We start from the raw sequence: 25,996 nt of genomic DNA on the forward strand, positions 1-25,996 counted from the left end.
TTTTTTGGGGGTATGTTGTCTTCTCAAAGTAGTATAGATATAACTAGCTGCATAGGCTTTGTTTTATTTCCTGCCATTACATGAAAGAATATAATAGTGCCTTATAGTGGTATTTATATAGTATCTTATAGGAAGAGATTTGATGTGCATCTTACAACTCACAAACAATATTTTAAATGTCACATCAAACAGATGATATCTTTATGTGGTAATATTATGAAGTACTGTACACCTGTTATTATAAACAGGTCAATTGTTGAAAACTTACCGCTATGGCCTAAATTTTTGCATTAGGATTAAGACATAATTAAATACATTTTTAAAAATGAACATAATTTAGATATTTTATTTAACAACATGTAATCAAAGAAACTACAAAATGCTTTTTTTCACTTAAGTATATGCAAAAACGTTATTCAGCAGGTTTCATTCAAATTTATGAAGCAAAATGAGTTAATTCTATAGGGTGATGTAAAACTTGTGGTCATAGCTGTACATCACCCTGGGGAAACATTTAAGGATAGTTTACGTGTTTTCAGGGTATTGGCGCAGCAAAAGTAAATCAGCCAAAAGCACAATTTCACTTTTAATTTGGGCCAATGGTTTCTTGAAACTTGGCTTGTGTTTATGATCTCGCCACTTTAAATGGCTGGCCTCTTTTGATAACTTGGAGTTTTTTTTACATTTCCAATGCGTTTTTGTTTCAGATGTCAGTAACCTACAAACCATATAATACAACATTAATCATCATGAGGAAAGACGTGTTCAGTTCCAGACAGAAGTGATTATTATATGACCTGGCAATGAAATATAACTAAGAAATATAACACCCAGTCTAATCAGTGTGATATTTTATCAGACTGATATCACAACTTACCTCTCTAGAACACCATTTGAAAGGTTTCTATGTAATAAGGGTGACTCATATTTGGGTAGGATATGCAAATATAAACACTCAATAATATGTAATTAAAATACAATCTCATGATAGAGAGGGATAAGAGGAAAGATGGGCCACACTGATCCTTCTCCAATAATAAAAAAAAAATAGCTGCCAAGTGTATTGTACCCACCAAATCTTTAATGATACACACTTCATTCAGACTTAACTTTACCTTTACAACAACTGAGTAACACTTTTTTTTTTTACATTATCATATATCCATTTTACTTCATGTTTCGCAAACTAAATCAGAGTTTACCCTAGCACGCCACAACAACTATCCCTGTTACATAGGGGTCTCCAGCCCTGGTCCTGGAGAGCTACTGGGTCTTCTGGTTTTCATTTCAGCCGAGCTCTCATTAACTTAATTGAACAAATTATTGGCTTAATTAGTCAAGATTACCATGTGTTCCAGATCTTTAGCCACTGATGATGTAAAGACACGTATAAAACCTGCAGGATTGGGGCTCTCTAGGACTAGGGTTGGAGACCCTTAGTACATAATCATGAACACTATGTTAACTATTAAATGCATAAACCAACGTTACAGTCTAATATTGTGATGACTGTATGACTTGCAACCTTCCTCAGTTTATCGTGAATTATGATGTTAGATATGTTTTTATGAACGGCTAATATGCTCTTTGATGCCGCAGCGGGGTCAGATTGATCTTTCATTTGTCTTCTCCCTGTGCTCCTCCTTTAAGCCGAGGCGACTGACAACGGAATTTCACGAATATGACGTCAGGCGCTTTGCGAGTCCCGTGTCGCTGTCTGCCGAAGGAAAGGAATAAGCAACAAGAAGGAAGAGCAATGGCGACACTGGATCGCAAACTGCCCACTATAGATGCGCTCCTGTACAAACCCTGGTCCACCTTTATCGACGCAGCTAAATTACACTGCTCTGACAGTAAGAACCCGACACGATACACATTCTTTTCCATGCCGAGACATTGAAGTTGTGCACAAATGCTGAGAAATTGAGAGTGGCCACTGGTGTCCTCCATGCTATTCTCTTTTTCGAAATAAATATACAGACATTTACATTTAAGAGATACATAGAGAGGCCCAGTGTTTGTTATTTTTTTTGTTTTGTTGTTGTTGCAAGTATTGCAGTATTGCTGTGTTTCCTGTCAGGCTTAGTGTTTCTTTGTTATTTATTGCTCGTGACAGCTGCCCAGTGCACTACAGTTCAGACAGTACAGATTAGATAGAATACTCGTGCTGGTACCGACTCTCTCATTCCGCCAGCATGTGGGCCAGGTACATGTAAGTTATTCATATATTCATATGACAGTTCTAGGAAAGTTACAATTTAAATAGTAAGACATCTGACCTCTTTTGCATTTATCTGCAGATATAGATTTAGAAGAGATTGGAAAGGAGTGTGGAAAAGGCAGGGAGGTGGTGAGACTTAATAGAGAAGGTAAGTTGGCCTAATGATTATAAAAAAAAAAAAAATCTTGGTTGGCTGACTATGTCATCACAGTCACACACAAATGTGATCATTTGAACACTAACTTTACAACATTCAGTAACTGACCGACGTCCCTCTTGGGAACACATTGTCACTTGAAGGTTTTTCCAGCCTTAGGTTTACCTGCTGAGATAAAATTGAGCTTATAGCTACTGCACTGCAAAACTTAACTACCCACTAACAAAGATTCACATGTTGTAGTGGTAGAAACACAAGAGTCACCAACCCTAAGTGATTATTTTTAAATAAGGTACATGGTTTGTAATGGGTACTGCATATACAGTATACATTTTCTACAGGTTCAAAACATTTAAATTACTGATGTATACCAAATCAGTACCATTTGTAAAGCAAATTTATGTTAGTTTGGAGCAGACATGTCAAGTATACTTTTGTCCTGGCTGCTTCAACTTGAGTAATGGCAACAGGCTTTATTATTTGTTAAAGTTATTGATTTTCTCAGAAATACTGTGGTTAGGTTTCTTAAAGTCACATCATTGCTCCTTAATTTAAACTGCTGTTCAGTTGGTAATAATACATTCTCTGGACAGCACCTTAACACTTAGTTGTTACAGTATCACAGTTACCCAATCATTCTTCTTCCTGTGCTTGAAGGAACAGGGCATTGTAATAGGACTAGGTTAATCACTCATTTGCACATGCATTCAACCTTTCATGTTTTATTTAACACTAATCACAACTTCCCTTCACTAGGTTTAATTTTCTCTGCAGCCTCATTTCAGTTTCACACCCTTGCAATTTAAATTATGATGCGTGCTTCCACAGAAGTCTTGTACTCCTTGCAATAAAGCTCATCTTGACACATTGTAATAATTTGTAATCATTCACTATGTAACAAAATTTTTGTTCCTGGGTAGTAAGTGTTATTTGCTAATTGCTTATGCCTCAAAAGTATAGAAAATGGCTATTATTCCCCACAAACTTTGCTTTTGTGACCAGGAGTGATATTTTGAAATTTACCTATTTCCAATGAGAAAACGGGCAAATTTGTGTCTCTTCGTTCACATAAAGTCAGAAAGAAACAACATATGAATCCAAATTAACATGTATTTATACTAAAGTAATACAAAAATGACTACAACAGATTTAGAAGTGAGTAATTTTTCGAGATTTACGATTATACTGTAAATCACTTTCACGAATCAGCCCCCAAATGTAGTCTCCCATCATGTTCTCGTTATACTGTCCTTCATTGACAGCTCATCCAGGAGCCTCAAAGCCGTGCTGCTCCATAATGGTGACAAGTACCCGTCTCTTCCCCTGGCTCACTCGGTGCACCTCAAAGAGGATTACAACAGCATCAAGTCCTTGCTGGACGCCTTGAAGTATGATGAGTACGGCTGGGACCCCCGGAAGGTGCTGATGCCACCACTGCACAGCTCTAGATATAGAGTCGGCAGCCTTCAAGTACCTTCAAGACTTCTTCCCTAAGCTGTCTGAGGCAAAGGTCAAAGCCGGTGTCTTCGTCGGACCACAGATAAAGAAGATCCTGGAGTGCAATGAATTCCCCAAGAAGCTCACTAGTAAGGAGAAAGCGGCTTGGAACAGCTTTGTCGCAGTGGTTCGGGGCTTCCTGGGCAATCACAAGGCCGAAAACTATGTGGAGCTGGTTGAGACTCTGCTGAAGAACTACGGCACAATGGGCTGTAGGATGTCCCTCAAAGTCCATATCCTTGATGCTCATCTTGATAAATTCAAGGAGAAAATGGGAGCGTACTCGGAGGAGCAAGGCGAGCGCTTCCACCAGGATATACTGGACTTTGAACGCCGCTACCAAGGACAGTATAACGAGAACATGATGGGAGACTACATTTGGGGGCTGATTCGTGAAAGTGATTTACAGTATAATCGTAAATCTCGAAAAACTACTCACTTCTAAATCTTTTGTAGTCATTTTTGTATTACTTTAGTATAAATACATGTTAATTTGGATTTATATGTTGTTTTTTTCTGACTTTATGCGAACGAAAAGACACAAATTCGCCCGTTTTCTCATTAGAAATAGGTAAATTTCAAAATATCACTGTCCTGGTCACAAAAGCAAAGTTTGTGGGGAATAATAGCCGTTTTCTATACTTTTGAGGCATAAGCAATTAGGAAATAACACTTACTACCCAGGAACCAAAAAAAAAAAAAAATTTGTTACATTAGTCCAGGATCAGGCAGTTCTCAGAAAGAAGATCACAAAATAAAAAGCAGTCAGTATTGATTATGACTACTAATAAATGAAAACAATGCAAATTGTTCTAAAAACAGGTGTTTTAATTGTTTTACCCGTTCTCAGAACACACTTTGGGAATGTAGATATGTTTATGTAAATGTTTTAATTGAATAACATTATCCATTTTATTTTTAGATATGTTCATATTTGGCCATTCTCCCGCTCATGACGAATTTTATCTGGTTGTCTGCAATATCTGCAATCAATTATTAAAACCACAGATTTTCCAGTCACACTGCGGTAAGTATTTATTGAAATACCGTGTTACGTGGAGGGTTCACCATTACCACCATTTAGTTTTTTTGTCTCAATAATCACAGTGCTTCTGCAATTTAAGGTGGGCTAGAGTAATTTAAACAACGTCAAATAAACTGTAAAGGGGCGTTCACACCGGACGCGGCGTGGCAAAAGCGATTGTTTTCAATGAAGGCGGTCACGGGAAGAGGCGCTGCAGAGCGGCTCACAGGAGGTTTATGCATTATTTACATTATTTATTTGTTTTAGTATATTTATTTTTATTTATTTATTTAATTCTTTAATTCTTAGGTCTTGTTCTAAGAAGTATTTGCATACCTATTAATCGCAACAGGAATTGCTCTAGTCTTGAGATGTTCACTTGCTCTTGCAAATCACTGCTCTAAGAGTAGGCCTACTAGTCAATCTTGTTAATATTACTGGTGGACTTGAAATACAGTATTTTTTTAATATAGACCAAGTATTTGTTTTGGAACTTCTTTGGAGAGCAGTCTGAGACTTGCTTGGCATGCTTACAGTATAACGTATATAGTACATGTGTTTTTTTTTTTTTCAAACTTAGATTTTTAGTCCATGTCGGCATAAACCTGTCGATGGGAATAAAATCCATTCCAGCTTGAGCTTGATTAGCCATAGTATTTTAATAACTAGCTACAGGCAAACACTCAGGTGTGTTTAATTGAACATACGTTAGGAAAACCTGTAATAACTCAAATAGTGTACTGCAGGCATTATTCCAGCTAAAAGCTTTCGTGTATCTTTATTACTTTCTGAAAGACATTTTCTAGAATTTGTCTGGAAATTGTAATCTGGGTTGCCCTTTTCTCATTTACAGCTCTCATGTTATATTAGTTTACAGAAGTAGTCTGTCTTGTGTTAGGATTAAGCCAAACCCAGCAAATGTCTCACAGCCTCGGATTTCCCCCTGTAACACTTCAAATAACAATCTTCACTAACAGGCGACTACTGTATGTGCACAGGATTACCAAACCCTTCTGCTGCAATTTGCCGTCACAACAGTCATTGATTAGTCGAGGATGTATTCTGTAGTTGTCTAACTGCAATTATCATAATGATGCATTAATAAAAATACATTTCATGCATAGTGTTTATACAATTCAAATAGATTTTTCCACAAATTAAAGAAACTTTTCCATATCATGTTTCCTACAGCAACTTTTTAAATTTATGTCTATTCTCTTTCAGTTAAAATCTAATCATTATGAAATAATATATTGAAAATCATTTAATCATTTACTGTTGTTCTCATTCCAACATATTATCTGTGTGCATGTCTTGCTGTCAAACATTTGAAAGATGTAATTATAGGTAAAACATATAATACTGTGCTATAGGCTACAGTTAAAATGTTATCCCCAAGCTGTGGCTAAAAAATGAATGTCAAAGGGGGTATGGTGGACGTGCATGTGTAAAATATTGTATCTGTTACATATGTATCTATCTACATTATTATATTGAGTTATTGAATGTAGAATCTGGGAGTAGGCTATATAGCGACGCCCTGTAACTTTGTCGGTCACACTTTTAAAAAATATATATAGAGAGAGAAGTGATGATTCAATTAGCTAATGACATTCGTATTCATGATTGAGACAGTGTATGGAGGGGCCCTGTTTGTGTCTACTGCTTGTCACAATTCATTTTTAGACATATCTGGAGAACAGCTTATTCAATTGTGAAACTTTCTAAGGACATTCTGTAGCATGAGTTATTCAGAGTACCATAATCTGGGGGAATGTGGAGGTGACTAGTATGTCACATTTGCATATGTGCATACAGTGGGGGCAGGTCATGATGACTTAACTACTGTAAATGATCCAGATGCCAGTAATTTTGTTTTATCAGTCATGGCAGGGGTTGTATATCACTGAGATATGTATTATTTAAAAATATGAACATGATAATATAGCACATAAAATAATCTGATTTGATAATTTATGTGTTTGATCACATAGCCTACTTAAAGTCTGTATGTGCAAAGGTTTTTTCAAGTAAATAATATTGGGATTTGATTGTTTACATTCAAATCAACCCAAAATGTGGTTGATAATTTAGTTCTTTCAATAATTAATGGATAGTATCTTGTTTCACACCACCACAAACAAAACAAAAACAAATAAAAAATAACATATATATTCAAATACAAATCAACATGTCCCTTTTCAATTAAATAGTAAAATCTAAACGTACAGCCTTTATTTAAAAATAATATATTGTAATATATATTGTGTAGTGTGGATTTCAAAATGCAAAAACTTGACATAAAGTGACATAAATGGCCATGTTTAAAAATGTAATGAGATTCCGTTCCTGTTTTCTCTTGTCTTTCTGGTCTGATAGCTGTTTTCTGTGACAGTACCATTTCCTGGTTAAAAAAAATAAAAAATACGAAGGTGCTGCAAAGGAGAAGATAGTTTAAAACAAAAAAACAGTTGCAGAAATCCTAAGGTTATGGTTGCTATTATTGTCCATTGCCAATAACTTAGTTATTACAGTATTAAAAGAAACTTGAGAGTCTGCTTTTAAACAAAATCAGTGTGTGCGTGTGCAGATAATGCGATTTCTAAACAGGGACAGGCAGCAGTATTTTCTGCTTATTATACTTGGCAGCCAGCCATCTTTTTTTTTTTTTTAACTTGTAGTGCCCAGTCGGCAGGACCTGGAACTTTGGTGTTTATGCAATGCCTGTTAAACTAGTGGTTACAGACTGGCTTGGATTGGGTATTTCCTGCAACAGGTTACTCGCAGTCGCTTGTAAATCATGTTGTTATAGTCTGATAGTGCTGTTTTGATAGTCGCTCTAAGAAATTTGGCAGCAGGATTTCTTTTTTCAGTCTCCATGGCGTTAAACTCCAGGAAATGCATCATGTTTACTCTTTTTGTGCAGTCTGATTAAGCTGACAGCCTGAGCCTATGTAAGTGGCTTTAGTTTGCCGTTGTTATCCGAGAGCAAGATTTTAAGCTGTTTTGCGTTGACTTTGCACTTCTCTTTTTATGTGGTATAATTTGTAAACACCATTTTAATTTATATACAGTTTAGAATATTTGTTGTCTCTCTTTCTGAAAATGAAAGTAGATTTTTGAAGTATCGTTTTTATCAGCATTCTTTTAATATGTGGGTTTCAGTTCTTGGAATAGGGTTGTTCTGTATAAACAAATTGTGTTTGTGAGCATTTGTTCCATTGCACTGTGCTACTTCCTTTGGCAGTTAATGCATAATACAAGTGAAATTTATGCCATTTCCTTTCCAGTATTCAGTTTGGTTTAGTAGTACAGTAGGTTATATTTCAAACAGAGCAGTGCTTTTCCTTTTAACTGTGTAACATTTCAAGTATCACTGGTTTATTCCTGGTTTTAATTAATTTGTAGTTTTTCTTTTTTCATGTAGCATGTTACAGAATATAGATACAATCTAATAGTAATCTACATGTGCTTTGTTATTGCTTCTGATTTAGGCATCTATATAACAAATGAATGGCATATTTATAACCATGTTTTTTTATTTTTTTTATTTTATGGCTGGTTTCACAGACCCTGATTAGCGTCTTTGACTACCTTACATAACATTCTATTCAGTATCCGTGAAACCAGCTGACAGTCTTGGGCAAGACAAATGCATCTTTTTGTCTTGTTGCAGATTGATTAAGACAAAAACTCTCTGTAAGAGAAAAAACAACCACAAAATGCATCAGAAGTACTTGATACAAAACAGACCTGAACAAAAAAAAAAAAGACATTTACAATTTGTACCAGAATTTAATCCCTCTGTGAAATAAAACATCTCACTATTTTGCAAAGATGAGAGAGCCAGTTGTTTTAGTGAGTCAAATTGTAGACTTCTCTTTACGTTATATCTTTAATATATCACTGTACTTGTTATTGTAAAGATGTAAGTAATCATTTTGAATGAGCTAAATTCAAAATAGTATAGTGATAGAAACAAATAAACGTATGTACCATTGCAAACTCAAAATGAAACCACTTTCACACTGGCACATTCCTACCTGGGTCCCGACCCAGGCTCTGGCTACCTGGATTGACCTGGGTGCCAGCGACCCACCTCGGGATGTGGGTCGACACGCTTTGAGTCGGGTTGAGCATGACAAAATGCATGACGGCCATTCGTAAGCTTTCAGAATAATAAACAGCCACGCCTGTGTGAAGGTTTCACTTCTGCAAGGAACATTTCTGTTTATTCTGTTTAGACATATTTGTATTGATTGAGACACACCATGAGCCAGATTGCAGCAGGGATGAAGAAACATTTGCTCTAATCAACATTTGGGTCGACAGTTCAGTCCAGAGAAGCTTGGATGGAAGTGTCTGTAACAAGCTTCTTCTGGGGCATTGATACGCACATTGTGTACCTGTGTCTGTCACCCACATCAACCCTGATTTATCAAAAGCTGTGTGAAATCACGTGCCCGACCCGCATGACACTGGGTCCTGACCTGGGTAGGTTCCGACTCAGTTAGAGCATGCCAGCGTGAAAGGGGCTTAATCTGGAATATGTGGTGAAACCACCAATGATTGAAATATTTGTAGTACAACAAGTGTAATAGAAGATTGTAGGTAAAAGGTACATTATCTTTTGGTGTAAACAGTAAATGTGACACTCTGGGGATGTAGATGAACTATGTGAACCTTTTTGACATTCTTACCCAAGATGTGCAATCTACTGTGAAGCTTCCATTGTTTCCAATACTTTAACATCAGCAGAATTATAATGATTTCTTGATGATGTGCAACCCTTTGGCTCTACAGGTAGCTGGTGAATAGTTGCTCAGTGATTAGAGAGGACTGCTCTTCAAAAGACATGCGTAGCAGGAACAGTAAGTTGTGTAGCATTTTGCTCTACTGCTCTCAGTATTGTACTTTGTTGTCTCTTGTGTTATCTTTTAAAATGATCGTAACTTCTTCGGTCCTATTGATGCATTTTGTAAAATTCTGTAGCAAAATTAAAGACTTGCAAGAGTTCCCTAAAGCAGCCCACATTCATAACATTGAAATTGAAATTGAAACTGTAAAGTAGGGGGGGCTCCCGAGTGGCGCATCCAGTAAAGGCGCTCCTCGCAGGATGTGCCCTATAGCCTGGAGATCGCAGGTTCGAGTCCAGGCTATGTCACAGCTGACCGTGACCGAGAGTTCCTAGGGGGCGGCGCACAATTGGCTGAACGCTGCCCGGGTAGGGAGGGCTTAGGTCGGCAGGGGAATCCACGGCTCACCGCGCATCGGCGACCCCTGTGGCCGATAGGGCGCCTGTGGCTCTGCAGCGGAGCCGCCAGATCTGTGTTGTCCTCCGGCACTATAGGTCTGGTGGCATTGCTGTGGATCTGCAGTGCGAAAAATGACGGCTTGGAAGGAGCACATTTCGGAGGACGCGTGTTCCAGCCTCCGTTTCCCAAGTCGGCGGGGGGGTTGCGAGCGGTGAGCCGGGGATACAAATACTAATTGGGCATGCTAAACTGGGGTGAAAACCGGGGTAAAATAATTGGCGACGACTAAATAAAAAAAAAAAAAAAGAAACTGTAAAGTAGGCCCTATTTATTTAAAGATTTGACAACTATCTAAAAAGAGTACTGTACATCAGGCCTTCATTTGAATCGCTTATCAGCCATTCATATCACATTTCTAGTAATGTGTTGGCCATGTTGGTGCAAAAAGTGCAAAATGATATTATTTTCATCAATTTTAATGAGATTAAAGTCTGGTTACTGATTGAATCATCACTGTGATCCAACAGCTTCTCCTTTTTGACAGTTGCTACAGCAAAGGGCAGCTCTTGTTTTAGCAGTTACAACTGTTTACAGTTAAACAACTATAAGAAATATTCTGTGCTCCTCTTAAGAGATGGATTTCAAAAAATATATTTGCATAATAATGTTTACCCAACTGAAAGATAATTTATCACCTTTTATAAATCTTACCTGAGTGTTAAATTAATTTATTGATAAATCTGCATACAACATCAAAAACCATCAGTTATCTTTTGTTCAGCTATTGTGTGTTGCTATCAGTCTCTTTTCAAAAGCTATTATAAAGACAGTGTCACCACAATTAATGTATTCCTAGCGTTAGTTTAATTTGATCTCTGTTTTCTGTCCACCATACTGTATATAAATTGAATATCGATTTACATTTATTTAACTCAAGATTTATTTGCAGGATGATGGGGTTTTATGAAATAAGTACATTTATTAAAGTTTTGATTAGACTATACAATACTTATTAGGTAGTTACTATAGTATAAATGCTACATTTTTTGCCAGATATAATAAAATAATTATCAAAGATGTGAATGTCCCCATTTAATCATTTATACTGAAATGTACCAGTTTGCCTGTTCTTGTCCTTGGTATATAACCGCTCATCTGATTTGTAATTGTACTAATGATTTTGCCATCTTAGTGCAAGTACTTTTGTGCTTCAGAATCTACGTTTGAGATACAGTCAGCACTCGGATATCTGTTACCCAGATCCACGTCAGTAGCGTTTTACCGCCCTTGTATTTAGGGTGTCAACAGTTTTCTGATACAAAGCCCATCTCAATGTTACAATATCTGAATATCCGTCACAGCCCGCGTTTAAAAAAATAAATATATAAATAAATTCTCTCCAATGCCAAATCAGTCTGTCTTATATTGTGCAGTTACACAGCACTTCCTCCAGCTTCACCTGACGAAAATGCAGCCAAAACAAAGCAAACGAGACAAGCTAGGGTAATGGAACAGTTTATCATTAAACAGTTTTAGATATCTGATGTTTTAGTTGTTTTTGTGCATTTTCATTTGCAAGTGAACTGTGATGTTAGGGCCTTATTGAGCACTATGTTCTGCAATTTTGAATACTGACTTTGGATACCGTTTTAATTCTGGAAACCTTTTTTTTTTTTTAATCTTTTGCTAAATTGCATTACCTTTTCCGTTTCACGAAGTTCTGTGCATGGGTAACATTTTGATTTCATTTTGCTGTTGGGTCACTAACAGTGAATTTTACATACTGCTACAATACATACCAGATTTAAAAGTATGTATTGTATTACAGCCCACGTGTCCAGTCGTCTCTATTGGTAAGTGATATTTTCAGAATCATATCGTTCTGAATTAAAATATTACTTCTGTTAAAAAATATAGTACTGTACCAACAAAAGCAATACAGTACATCTAAATGGGAAGCCTACTTATTTTAAAACACAGTCCTTTCAGATACATATTTTTGATATAGTTCGTTTTTCAGGGAACACAAAGATACAAGGGTTGGAATGGGCCAAAATGAAATAATCAGATATGTGTCACACGCGTTTAACCGTCACTGAAGTCAAAATTTGATAGGGTTGGATATGTGAGTGCTGACAGTATTACACATAATCTGGTTGTTTGAGATGCGTCCAGGTGCTCATTAGATAAAAATGTGAGTCATGAAAGTTAGATTGTCCTTGTGAACAATACCCAGAGTGTACTGCAGCTGATGTTGTTTTAAGCGCTAGATAGATGACTGAACTGTAGACGACTTGGTAACCAATATGTTCCAACCACATTTTGTGGCGTGAGGAGAGGCATCATTTCATTTGACGATGTGCACAGCTTGCAGTACTGCAAAGCATTGCTGTGTTTTAATTTGTGTTCTAGAATGTAGTAGGTTTAATTTCCTGCACTATAGGAGCCAATAACAGTATTTAAAAAAATATGAAAATAAACTGTGCCGTTACAGAAAAGTCACAGAGCTTTAGCAAAGGAAGCTTTTCATTGAATGGGTTTGGTTTGTTTAAAGATTGTAATTCTGTATATATTCTTGTGTGGCTCAATCATGTATAATATGGCTGGTTTAATAACTTGGGTAGCTTTAGTTTGTAATATAATTTGTATATCTTTTATTTTTTCAATGTTAAGAATTTTAAAAATACTTTAAATTCAAGCGCTGTGCAGTACATAAACAGTTAAAATATTTTTGTTCCTTATAGGGGTGGGTTAGAGTACTCGAAATAATTATAATTACTCGACTCATTTATTACTCGAGTACTGGAAAAAATTTAAATAATATCTCTTCATGAATGTAAGTTCAATATATTGTAGCAACCCGGTCAGTTCAGGTTGGCAGTCTTTTGTTTCATCTGACCTTGCGCATTCACATTATCTGTATTGTTTTGGGGTGGGACCATACCAGTACTTTCGGTAGTGTGTGTGTGTGTGTGTGTGTGTGTGAGCCGCTGTTGGGTGCGGACCATGTCATTTAGACACCCTTGTTTTGAAACCCCTCCATATGAGAGTAGTGGTCCGCTCTCTTCTCTGTGTGTGGCATTAGCTTAGAGCCAGTGTGTGTGTAATAGAACAAGTGAGAAAGTAAGTGAGGTTTTTAGGATAGAGACAGGAGGAAGGATTTATTTTTTCTGTGGTGTAGTCCTGACCCAAACACGGACCCTGTTTAATTAATAAAGTAGTTTTGTTAGCGCCTCCATCCCCTCTCCGTCTCCTGCTTTGAGCCTCAAGACCAGGGGTTGTTACAGTATGTTATTCACGTGTACCACCTTAACACTAGCCATGGAAGTCATTTTGACGGGTTGAGGTTTTCAAATTTAAATTGCTCTACGTTTCTGAAAGTTATGTGGTTGTCCGTTTGACTTTTTCTAAATAAATACCTTGACGGTGTTTGAAAGGCAGGATCACGAAAATAAGGAAGTTGTAAGCCCGCCCACCTCGCAACAAAGCTGTAATTTTGACTGACTTTAATACATGTTTTTATTTTTAATATAACCTACAATATATATATATATATATATATATGAAGCTAGCCACAGTGCTTCAGCAGAAACATTTCGATCAGAAAACTGCAGGCTGCAGCAGCTCAACCTGGATTCTGTGCTGCACCGAGTGACACACACAAGAGCTAACGCATGTTACTTTCATTTTCTTTTTTACCGTTTTGTATGTACATATACCTGTTTACACACTAGTTTCTTTTAAAATATTTATTTTATTATATTTTTTTTTATTTTTTGAAGTAGTGCTTTATATGTGGTAAGTTAGAAAATAAACCCTTTTATGTTTAATTGTTTATTTAAATATGGCGTTTCAGCTGTGCAGTTGTTTGATATGATGTGCTTGAATAAAACATTTGAGTTGTATTGGATAGTTGTCTTTCATTTTAAGATGTTGTTTAAAATGTACAGTGATAATGACTGCCGGCGCCGGTTTTAGTTATAACCGTGGCGGCTCTAGTGTTAACTTGGTCATTTTTGTGGCGCATATGTAGAATAATGTTGTCTGGCATTAGGTTAGAGTACTTTAAAATTAACGCTTGAGTAGTTCCTTATTATCTCTTGGCCTGAGTTGGTTGTAGTGTTCCCACTCTTGAGCTGTGCTGACCATGGACAAGGCTGGCACATAGCATGAAATACAACCCGCTAGTTTAAAAGTATGAGAAATATGACGTGGGCTTCCAGGTTTCTTTGGAGGAGACGTAATGTTGCTAATTGGTGGATGAATTTAAAAATGGCCGCAAGCCAAGAGCTCATTGCTGAACCAGGACCGATTACTGGCAATGCAGTGTTGTGCATTTGACTGTTAATCACAACCACAGTGAGGACTAAAGGAAACATTTGATCTCACACAGCGTGTAGGGTGTCTGTGGCTTTTTTTATACTATGATGAAGAGTAATAGGCCAGCATTCCTTAGTTTGTAGTCAAAATAATTTGGAATTATTAAGTGCCGTTTTAAGCAACTATATTCTATGTTTTTTGTTTGCATCATAAACTTGCGTAACTTAAATTGTAATTTATTTGAAACACCTCTTAGTGTTTGGTTACATCTTACCGATTCAAAGTGTGAGTTCTCAGCCACCAGCAGCTTTGACAGTTAAGACTGTCAAGGAGAAAGGCTTTAGTTGGCCACCTCTGAAATCTAGTCTTATCCCTCCATCCTTTGTAAACGCTGGTTAGTTTGACCAGATAGTTTCATAACACTACTTTTTTTTGTGAACAATTATTTTTATTAATTCTCCTTTCTTTTGCCCACCACTTGGGAAGAGGGAAATGGGGGGAGACAATACAGTTCATAGCACTACTTGAACATAAACTGTAATATTGTGTCCTGTAACTAGAAGCTTCCTGAGTTGTATACAGCATTTGTTATAGCTTTTAATGTCCATTCAAAACATACTCAGGCTGTCAGATTACAGCATTCAAATGTAGGCATATAGCATGGATGGAAATAAGAATCCTATTGCTTAGCAGTTTCACCGATTCCAGGTTTTACTACAAGCTTGACTAGCTACAATAAAAAACTCCTATTAAACTCCTAGTAAAACTAGGAATGGACCAAACCGCTATGCAATGGGAGTTTTATTTCCATCCTTGTATATAGCATTATATAGTTTACATTTATATCTATATAAAGATTATGAAATTAAAGACATAGTTTTGTGCATTAAGATAATGCCAGCCTTCTTTTTTATTTCAGAACAAAGACACAGTTCCAGGTGTAAACTCTCTCCATCACCAGCTTCAGCCCCCTTTAACTCTAGAACATCAGTGGTTCAAATGAAACCCAAAACCTGTATCGGCCATAACACCTTCAGCAGCAACTCAAAGCCGTTAAGAATGCCCAAAGACAATCTATGTACCTCCATTAATAAACAGCAGCACACAGGGTTTCCTTCGAGGGATACACCACGGTAAGTACTGCGTCCATTCTGAATGATGGAATAAAGCAGTGTGATTCAAGTATGTTGTAAGGTTCTGCAAAGTAACGTGCATACACTTTCATGTCAAAATCTGGTAAAAAGCGCCTATTGCTCTCTAGTTGTCTCCATGCTGTTAACAGAACTGTTAACTTTATATTACATATTACTGTACATATACATCACACTATTGAGATCAAATAGAAAAGTAATTAGTTATATCTGTATCGCATTTATCATCATGGAGTTACTATTTTTATTTATTTTTTATTAAATACAAAATCTTTAGTTTATCTACTCACAAGACCAACTGATGTAATCTGGAATAATGACATACTGCTGTTGTACTGTCAACCTCTTTTGGTGACGTTTATACTTCTGAATTTTAATGACAATTTTATTTTATATTTTGTAAGAAGTACAGTAGTTAGTGTTGAGAGTGTGCTTTTCAATGTATTCTCCTGATTTTGGTTTGAAAGATGTTTTCTGATATTATGAATATTCTATGTAACATGTTGTAGGTTTTGTTAGCAGTCTTCACACTTAAACTGCTGATTTATCTTGCTGATGTACAACAGGGTTTTCTTAAAGGTGAAATTCATTAGGGTTCATCTTTTTGCTTCCTGTTGAACTATGTATAGGCTTAGGCCCCTCGTTTGCAAGGACATCCCAAAGGCAGCAGCATGACATGTTACAACAAGAAACAATCACTCAATCAGATATACAGGCAAAGGAATCATAATTTAAAAACAACCACAAACAACATTCTAATCCTTTAAAATAACTTGTTTAAAATTACAAAAATGATCACTATTTCTAAAATCAGTTAACAAATTATTCCAAGCATGTGATGCAACAGTATGTAAACAGATGAATGTTTATCAGAATCTGTTTTGATTCTAGGAAGAGTTGGGGAACAATGCTTAATATCAATAAGACCATACACATTACGCAGGAGATCGTGGAGGTAGTCACACATGATTCTGGGGATATAGAGGGGTGTCTGTATGTCTGTTCATCCATCCGTCTATGTCACAGTTAAAAAAAGAATACTGTAAGGGCTGGTTCATACTTCTGTCACAGATGAATGGAATACGTCAGGTGCAGACAGGTATAAAAGCTGTGCAGCTATTTGCTGTACGAAGGACGCATCGTGTCGCAGCCGAAAACGAGACAAAACAAAAGTCTTGCCGACCTGAACTGACTGGGTCGCTACAATATATTGAACTTACATTCATGAAATATATATATATATATATATATATATATATATATATATATATATATATATATATATATATATATATATATATATATTCGAGTGCTCGAGTAATTATAATTATTTTGAGTACTCTAACCCACCCCTACTAGGTACAGTGCCTTGCATAAGTATTCACTCCCCTTGGACTTTTCCACATTTTGTAGTGTTACAACCTGGAATTAAAATGGATTTAATTGGGATTTTTACCATTTGATTTACACAACATACTTAACACTTTGAAGGTGCAAAATATTTTTTATTGTGACACAATTTAATTAAACAAAAAAAAAAGACATTTGTTGGTTGCATAAGTATTCACCCCCCTGAGTCAATATTTGGTAGAAGCACCTTTGGCAGCAATTGCAGCTGTGAGTCTTTTTGGGTAAGTCTCTACCAGCTTTGCACATCTGGATCCTGCAATTTTTGCCCATTCTTCTTGGCAAAATTGCTCAAGCTCTGCCAGGTTGGATTGGGACCGTTGGTGAACAGCAATTTTCAAGTCTTGCCACAGATTCTCAGTCAGATTGAGGTCTGGACTTTGACTGGGCCATTCTAAGACATTCAGGTTCTTGTTTTTAAACCACTCCAGTGTAGCTTTGCCTGTGTGTTTAGGGTCATTGTCCTGCTGGAAGGTGAACCTCCGCCCCAGTCCCAGGTCTCATGCAGACTGAAACAGGTTTTCCTCTAGAATTTCCCTGTATTTGGCTCCATCCATCTTGCATCCCCATAACATGATGCTGCCACCACCATGCTTCACCGTGGGGATGGTGTTCTCAGGGTGATGAGCAGTGTTGGTTTTGCGCCACACATAGCGTTTTGCGCTAAGGCCAAAAAGTTCAATTTTGGTCTCATCAGACCAGAGAACCTTTTTCCACATGTTTGCTGTGTCTCCCACATGCCTTTTGGCAAAATCCAAACTGGATTTGATATGGGTTTTTTTCAGCAATGACTTTCTTCTCGCCACTCTTCCATAAAGCCCAGCTTTGTGGAGCGTCCGGGTTATAGTTGTCCCATGGACGGTTTCTCCCATCTCAGCTGTGGATCTCTCCAGCTCCTTCAGAGTTACCATTGGCCTCTTGCTTGCTTCTCTGACTAATGCCCTCCTTACATGGTCACTGAGTTTTGGTGGACGGCCTTCTCTAGGCAGAGTCGCGGTTGTGACATATTCTTTCCATTTTTTAATAATGGATTTAATGGTGCTCCGGGGGATGTTCAAAGTTTGGGATATTTTTTTATAACCCAACCCTGATTGGTGCTTCTCCAGAACTTTATCCCGGACTTGTTTTGATAGCTCCTTGGTCTTCATGATGCTGTTTGTTTAGATATGCTCTCTAACAAACTCTGGGGCCTTCCAGAAACAGGTGTATTTAATCTGAGATCATGTGACACTTTAATTGCACAGAGGTGGACTCCATTCAACTAATTATGTGACTTCTGAAGGCAATTGGTTGCACCAGAGCTTTTTTTAGGGGTGTCACAGCAAAGGGGGTGAATACTTATGCAATCAAGACTTTTCAGTTTTTTATTTGTAAATAATTTTGAAAAATATGTAGATTTTTTTTTTTTTCCCCACTTCGACATTATGGACTATTTTGTGTAGATCAGTGATAAAAAATCCTAATTAAATCCATTTTAATTCCAGGTTGTAACACTACAAAATGTGGAAAAGTCCAAGGGGGGTGAATACTTATGCAAGGCACTGTATTGAGGCTATTTTTCCATATTATATTTACTGAAATTAAAAAATACATATTTACCCCTGGTTATGGAATCACTCAGTTACAACCACCAAAACTGACCTTGTTCAAAAGATTTGTTTCCAATAGCTAAGGGTGTCTTCAAAATTCAAAGTGCCTGACAGTGTTTTAAGGTAGAGCTGGTCACAAAGAGAGTTTACTGCATTATTCCTTTTTCCATTTCCGGGATTTCACTGAAATCATGCATCAAAAGTTGTTAAAGGACTTAGGCCTATGTAAAGGCTTAATTATTTTATCGTTCATTGTCTGAATAAAATCAGAACTACAATTTTAACAAGGCAACATAAGTCTGGGCTTTGTAGGCACCATGTATCCATACAAAGGAAAAAAAAAAGCATTGTATATATTTAAATAGTAAGTGAAAAATAAGTAAAAAGTATATAAGTAAAAAAGAATCACAAACATTAATCTAAATACCAACTCTTTCACTACTTTTCTTCTCATGTATTATTATTTTAAGTAAGTGATCAAAATATTCCGGAGTAGAAATGCAGTCATTCCTAGGGAGTGTGGAGCAGAGAGGTCTAACAATTAGGACTTTTTTTTTCCCAGTGTCCCTGTCCCTGTCCCAGTAGTCAGCCTTGAGAAGATTCCTAACCTGGTGAAGGCAGATGGTGCCAATATAAAAATGAATTCCACCTCCACTTCCTCTGCCTCCTCATCCACCACATGTTCTTCAGCTTTGGTTAAACCTGCTTTGACATCAACAGCATCAAAGCCTGTCCCACCATCACCAGAGAAGATTCTGAACGGCAAAGGAATCATAACCCCTTCATTGTTAGACAAGAAACACCAAAATGGCACCAAAAGCAGTTATAAGCCTAACAAAAGACTTTCTGGTGAGCATGCAACTCTGTGTGGCATCTTTTGGCTTGCTTGCACTCTTTTATGTACCAGTAGCTCACTATTTTAATTTATAGTAAAGATTTGTTTTTTATACTCCACCTGGATTGCCATAGTGGAGTTTGTAAAGCACTACAGCACTAGGGTATCACGGCATGGCTTGCATCAATGCTGGTGGGTTTCCTGATATTGTAAATGTTCCAGCTGTGGCTTATCACAGTGGAGTATTAGTTTAATCGAAGAAACCCCTATGTTGCTGTCATTTGCATTTTTTTTTTTTAACTTGCCCTTTTATGAACTGGACTGATTTTGTGTCCCGTTGTTTTTAATACAGCATTGATGCCCTCCCTCACAACTGTCAGCCATGCAGATACTTTGCAGTACTTCTACTGCACCCTAATTGCATCCACACACACTATTGCAGTATATGTGTATGTTGTGTGGTTTTTTTTTTTTTTTTAATTCCCTCAGTAAATTTGTTAGCAAAACTACCTCGAGGTAGGATTAGTTCATTCAGTGTGGAGATCAATGTAATGAGTCCTAGTCTGAGTATGCCCTTGCTACCATATTAATGCATTTTATGAAAACAAAATGGTATGATGTATGTGTTAAAGCAGCTTGGATTGAGTGGTCATTCTGATTTTGCTAGTAATCATTATGGAAGATCTACTTTATTTGTGTAAATACCATTTTAAGGTATAGTCTTATTCAAGTTATAGTTCATTTAGTGGTACCGCCACTTGATTTGACTAAATATTATTCCAGCATTAAAACATTACACTAGAAGTTCTCTTCAACAGGTACTATAAAAAAAAGTATTGACACGGTTGAGGGCTTTGTGATAAACTGATCCCATTATGCTTTTTTTTTTTTTTTTTTTTTATTTATATATATTTTTTTGATGCAGAGCATGAAAATAGATTGTAATTGTAAAATATATTTTTCAGCATTGATAAATATTGTTTCGCGTGTCACCATTTTAATTTCTTCAGGATATGAGTTTAAAAACATGAAACACATAATCTAGTAAATCAAACTTTTATGTTTTTGTGTGATTGGTGGAAATATATTATACATCTGCTACCAGTCTGTTATCCAGAGCATGCTATACATTTTATTTCTAAGTGGCTTAGTGTAGTTTCTGTTTTCCCTACAGTAGGTTGACTTGGCTAGATAATTTGCAGTATGCTAAGGTACATTTATCTCTAAATTTGTTACTAACAAGGAGTATGAATTTTTGTTTTTGTTATATATTTTTGTGAGCCTGTGCTGTTGACCAATCCCCCGTCGGTATTTGTGACATTTTGAAGGGGCGGAAACAAGGCGGTAACATGCGAAAAGGTAACCAAAGACAGCCAGGGCTGAAAAAAAAAAAAAAAAAAATCTGTGTTGTACTACTGTTTCGTTTTGAATATCAGTGAATTAATGCTATTACATACAAGTACTACTAGTAGTAATAATAATGAACATATGTTTAATAATAATAATAATAATAATAATAATAATAATCTGATTTTATTTTTATTATGTAAAATATTGAAAAATAGGGACGTGAGTTTGAAAGAAAAAAAACACACACACTTGCTTGGCTATTACCTCGTTTCCACGACGTCTGCAGCATCGTGCTGCACTGTTCTGTCACTGTTTTGAAAGCGTGCGACATTGTTTTCATGATTTTTGTAAAAATCCATACTGTGCCCTGGCTTGTATCAGCACCATGTAATGCCAGCATCCTCATACCCGACTGGCACGGTGCTGCCCAGAGCCCTATTGTGCACAAGGCTGCATATTAGGCTATAACTCCACAAGAACAAAGATTAAAAAAAATAAATAAAAAATGTCGCTTAACAAAGAAACTCTGTGCTATTATTGAATTAAAATGCTGATTTAAAAAAAATAAATAAAAAAAACTTGGGGTGAATAGAACATCCAAAAACTAACATAACACTGTCGCCAGGATCAGTACTGGTACATATTATACAATAAGAAGTCGAATGAAATGCTATCCAGTGCCATGAAAAAAAAAAAAAAAAGTTAATTGCAGATTTTGATTTTTTTTTAAACGGACAGAGTCGGGCAGTTGTATATTATTATTATTATTATTATTATTATTATTATTATTATTATTATTATTATTATTATTATTATTATTATTATTATTTCTTCTGTCGACAACCCAAAGCAAATTTAAAAACGTCATCTTGATGCTTCGGAGGTGACAGGCTACCATTATAGGTATTACGTAATTTTGTTATCTACACGGATTTACACGTTTCAAGGGGACCGCTTGGCATGCTGACACTATATAGCCAAAATAAAATTTGTGCTCCCTTGTACCGTAACGGTGGGCTTGTTCTTACATGCCGAGAATTTGGGCTTCATTTAATGTTTCTGTGTAGGCCTACAAGTTGAAGTACCAAATGTTAAAAACTAAACGTTCATATCTTTTAAAGTGGTTAAAACATAAATACTTTCTTTATTAGTATTCTAGTTGGTTTACATTTGCTAGCCTTGAGGTTGGTTGAAGTTCAATGTAATGGAGCACTGTGCCTTTTTAAAAAAAAATGAATCAGTTGAACAGAAGTAGGTGACGTCACAGAAGACATGCAAGTATGTCCGTGGACTTAAAAATAAAAATGTACTGTAGTCATAGCTTACTACAAAGATAAGAAATAAAAAAATATATATCTAAAAAGCTTTACCATCACTGAAAGAGACCCTGCTTCACGCAAAGCTCTCCTTGAGTAGAAAAGAGTTCATTGTTTTAATGTATTAAAGAAATAATACGTATTGCTTTATTAAATATTTAATAAAGTAAAAAAGTAGTAGGCTAAAGAAGAAAACGGTCTTGTGCATGTTTTATTTGAGGGTGCAGTCTTGTTACCAATTTCTACGGGATGCAGACTGTTACTAAAGTAAGGGGAATGCTGTAGCACAAATATTTAAGCTTTAATATTGCATCTAAATGATGAAGTTGTTTTTTTTTTAATTCTAGATCAGTGATTGCATGTCTTATCAACAAATAGTCTTCACCTGACCACCTTTAGTTTTCAACTAAACTAATTTCAGTGGTGTAGATTAGGCTCATTGCCCAACTTCAAGGTTCACATTTTAAGTATCCCTTGTGCGAGTTTGTTAACCTGCCGTCACACCTGCTACTGCTCATATCTCATAAACCGTTTAAGCTGGCAACTTCACTTTGACCTGTAACCTACGATGGGGGTGCATGTGACTTTTTGGTTACTAGATGATAAAAAACGCTTTGACATATTAACTTCATACTTGCTGCACATATGCATTCTGTGATTCGTTCAATCGTAGGTGTCGTACAAGAACATTTCACCCATTCCTGGCAGTTTATTTGAAAGCTGCCACCGCCACAGGTATTTCATAAACCATCTGAGGTAGTGACTTCAAACTGGTGTAATTTCATATAAGCCCTTCACACTAAATGTGCAGTACACATTGAGCTACTGTCTTAATATTTGGTATGCAGCTTGATTTTCTTACATTACCACTGTTGTCCAGTAAAAATTAAGTCTTTCACTGCTACATTGCTTTAAACTGGACACATGGCACATGCTTTGACATAGGATCTTTATAGTTGGTACACAGTTGTAGTCTGTTAAACTTCCATTACAGTACATGTGATGTGTGTGTGTGTGTGTGTATATATATATATATATATATAACCTGTGTTTCTTGTAAATACTGCAGGGGGTTCTGTAACATAAGTGAAAATCTCTTACACAGAAAGACTCGTGTCAACATCAGTGTTTTTGTTCAACACATGATGCATTTAATAAGAATATCTGTCTGATTTTGTTACCTTTTTACTTTAAATCATTGATATTCCTCTCTAAAGGCTATTTGTTAGGTCTTATTCTAAATGGTCGATTTGCTATACTGAGTAATTGAAATAAAGCCATAAAGTTATTCTTGATTCTCGCAATACCTTTGGGCAGTTCTCATGGTACAGCACTGGGCATCTTTATTTCTATTTTGAATGCTCCCTGGAAGGGACGCTTCAGGGTTAGTACAGGTGTGCATTTTTCTGTCATTCCACAGTAATCCTGATTTTATGGATTAACACTAAGAAAGTGTTGTTTTTTATAGTTGTTACTTAGAAAGATTCTTGTTATTTTAGATGTATACAAAAACATGATTATAAAATGTGGATATTTTCCTTTAGGGAATACTGTTTTAGTAGTTTAAATGATATATGTTTGTTTTTAATTATTGATAAATATTCTGTATTTATTTAATACAGAAAGAGAATTTGATCCCAACAAGTACTGTGGAGTATTGAATCCTGAAACCAAGAAACCATGTACAAGGTCCCTTACTTGCAAGGTAAATCAGGAAATTTCATTCTCACTCTTATCATAACCAATCTGTCTGTTTTACATCTATCTGAAGTGTCTATTCAATTGTGAAGAAACTTGGTATTTAGCACAACTAATTTATAGTCTGTCTACGTTTTATATCTCGCACTTCTAAATATCTTTCTAGAAAATTGTGATGAAAGGTTTTTGACTCAGCATTAATCTAATCAACTCGTTTCCCATGGGGTTTTTTTTCTCCAGAATTTATGATTTAATTATGATGTTACTAACTCACTTTGACGGGTAAATTTAAGCAGTGCCCAAACAGAGATAAATACAGCATAACATATAATCATTTTGAAAGTGCACTTTTGAACTTCTCCAGAGCTGCAAATTTAATTTGTCAAAAAGTGTGGGTATTACTGATGTGTATGACTGATTTTTGCTTTCTCTACATGGGTCTGCATCACCGATTTTATAAATTTACGTTAAAAAACAATTGCTTCACAGACTCACTCACTCAATCACCGACGAGCAGTCCAGGGACGAAAGAAACGGTTTGACATACTCCTGGCAGAACACAAAGCGCGGACAAGAGAGAAAGAGGCTGTAAAAGACATAGAACCTCAGGGTGGCAGGGAAACCAGCCAATCTGCACAATCACAAGAGCATGTTGCAGGATCAATAGGGAACTCTGGTCTTGAGAACAAAGTAAGATCATCAACAAAGTCCAGACCCTCCAATTCATATCTTTCTAGGTAAGCCCAACTTCAGAGTGCTTGTAAAAGTAGCATTTCCAAATAAACTAGTTCGCTGTGAAGTTTCTTTTTAAACATTCAATCTAGATGATGGTATTCAGATGAGGTTGTTATGGAATGGCCTTTTCTTAGGATATCTGCAGTATACAAAGATACCACAAGGTGGTGCTTTTTGATAAAGGAAAAGTGATATTTGCCTTTGCTTGGCTTCTATAGTTATGACAGGAGCGTGTTTAAAGATAACACTTTTTAATACAAACAAAAAAAATAGGATAATAGTTAAATTACAATATAGCAGTAGCTTACTTAATAGTAAGAGATCAGCTTTTTTGATTAATACTATTTATTTCTTTGAGGTAAAGAGAAATATAGTATGCAGAACATGTCATTGCCTGTCATTAATAATAATAATGGATGCCACACATTGTATTACTGATACACAAATATTACAGATTAATTCCCTTTTTATATTTTCATTAGGCCATCCTCCGTCAAGAGTGTAAATGGCCTCAGTTCTTCAGCGTGTGGTGGGTTGGTCCATGGTCACATTGTATCAGCTGTCAGAGGAGATGTGGGAAGCAGGCTTTCAAGTGATGAGGGAGAACTAGACGGTGCTGAAGAGTCAGACAGACTAGACTGTCACTACTCCAGGCACCACCCCAGGCCCCTGGGAGTACGTATTTTTAGTTATGATTTGGTTTTGCACACGCATGCATGCTCATGACATGACTCGTACATCATGTTGTTTCCACATTGTGAAAGTAATGGTTACCCTGGATATGTAAGGGTATCAGAAGTTGAAGGTGATTTAAGATGGCTCTGTTAAATTATTAGAATTTAAATCCCCATTCTGGGAGACCTTTAAGATCTTGTTATTTTTGTGATGAGTGATTTAATAATTACTGAAGCATAGTACACTGAAATTGTTTCTCTAATATCATGTAATCATTTTTTTATTGCATTATAAACTTGTAGCAATCTTAAAGCAATTACTTTTTTTTTTCAGTGTTCAGTTTCTAACACTTGTTTAACAATGATGTGTGTCTCTTTCTCTTTCAGTTTTGCACTTTTGGGACCCGCGCGATGGGAAGGGGCTACTATGTATTTGACAGACGATGGGACCAGTTCCGCTTTGCACTTAATTCTATGGTAGAAAAACATCTGAATTCACAAATGTGGAAGTATGTATACTAAGCATGCTGGTCACAGTTGCCAAGTCTGCTAATAATAAGCGGAGTTGGGCTTGTTTTGAGAGTCACGGGTTGGAATTTGTATAAACACCCCCACTCTGAAATGGAATTTGTATAAACACCCCCCTCTGAAATGTTTGAAAGGCAGTGCTGTGTTTTTTTTTTTTCTTTCTCGTGAGACTTGGCAACACTGATGCTGGTAGTGCTTTCCAGGTGACTTGAATGCAATGATTTATTTGCAAGTGTTGT

General features: G+C 36.4%; 1 protein-coding gene across 7 annotated transcripts in view; it reads left to right on the forward strand.

Annotated features, from left to right (window-relative positions):
* The first annotated feature begins 1,434 nt into the window (after positions 1-1,434).
* Positions 1,435-25,996, forward strand: part of LOC117415675 (ataxin-7-like protein 1) — a 31,246-nt gene continuing 6,684 nt past the window's right edge. For 2 of the 7 annotated variants that reach the window (XM_034026308.3, XM_034026309.3), the window contains exons 1-9: positions 1,435-1,853; positions 2,301-2,369; positions 4,798-4,902; positions 15,394-15,607; positions 19,184-19,470; positions 23,745-23,827; positions 24,310-24,557; positions 25,038-25,230; positions 25,617-25,738. In XM_034026308.3, the coding sequence (XP_033882199.3) occupies positions 1,682-1,853; positions 2,301-2,369; positions 4,798-4,902; positions 15,394-15,607; positions 19,184-19,470; positions 23,745-23,827; positions 24,310-24,557; positions 25,038-25,230; positions 25,617-25,738 (1,493 nt within the window). In that variant the 5' untranslated portion in view covers positions 1,435-1,681. Of the gene's footprint in view, positions 2,213-2,300; positions 2,370-4,797; positions 4,903-7,609; positions 7,854-9,702; positions 9,771-15,393; positions 15,608-19,183; positions 19,471-23,744; positions 23,828-24,309; positions 24,558-25,037; positions 25,231-25,616; positions 25,739-25,996 lie in introns of those variants that run through there. The other 5 variants (XM_034026310.3, XM_059027225.1, XM_059027226.1 and 2 more) reach the window with 5 other exon arrangements.

Source organism: Acipenser ruthenus, chromosome 7, assembly GCF_902713425.1.
Source record: "Acipenser ruthenus chromosome 7, fAciRut3.2 maternal haplotype, whole genome shotgun sequence".
In the NCBI taxonomy this organism is placed as follows: Eukaryota; Metazoa; Chordata; class Actinopteri; order Acipenseriformes; family Acipenseridae; genus Acipenser; species Acipenser ruthenus.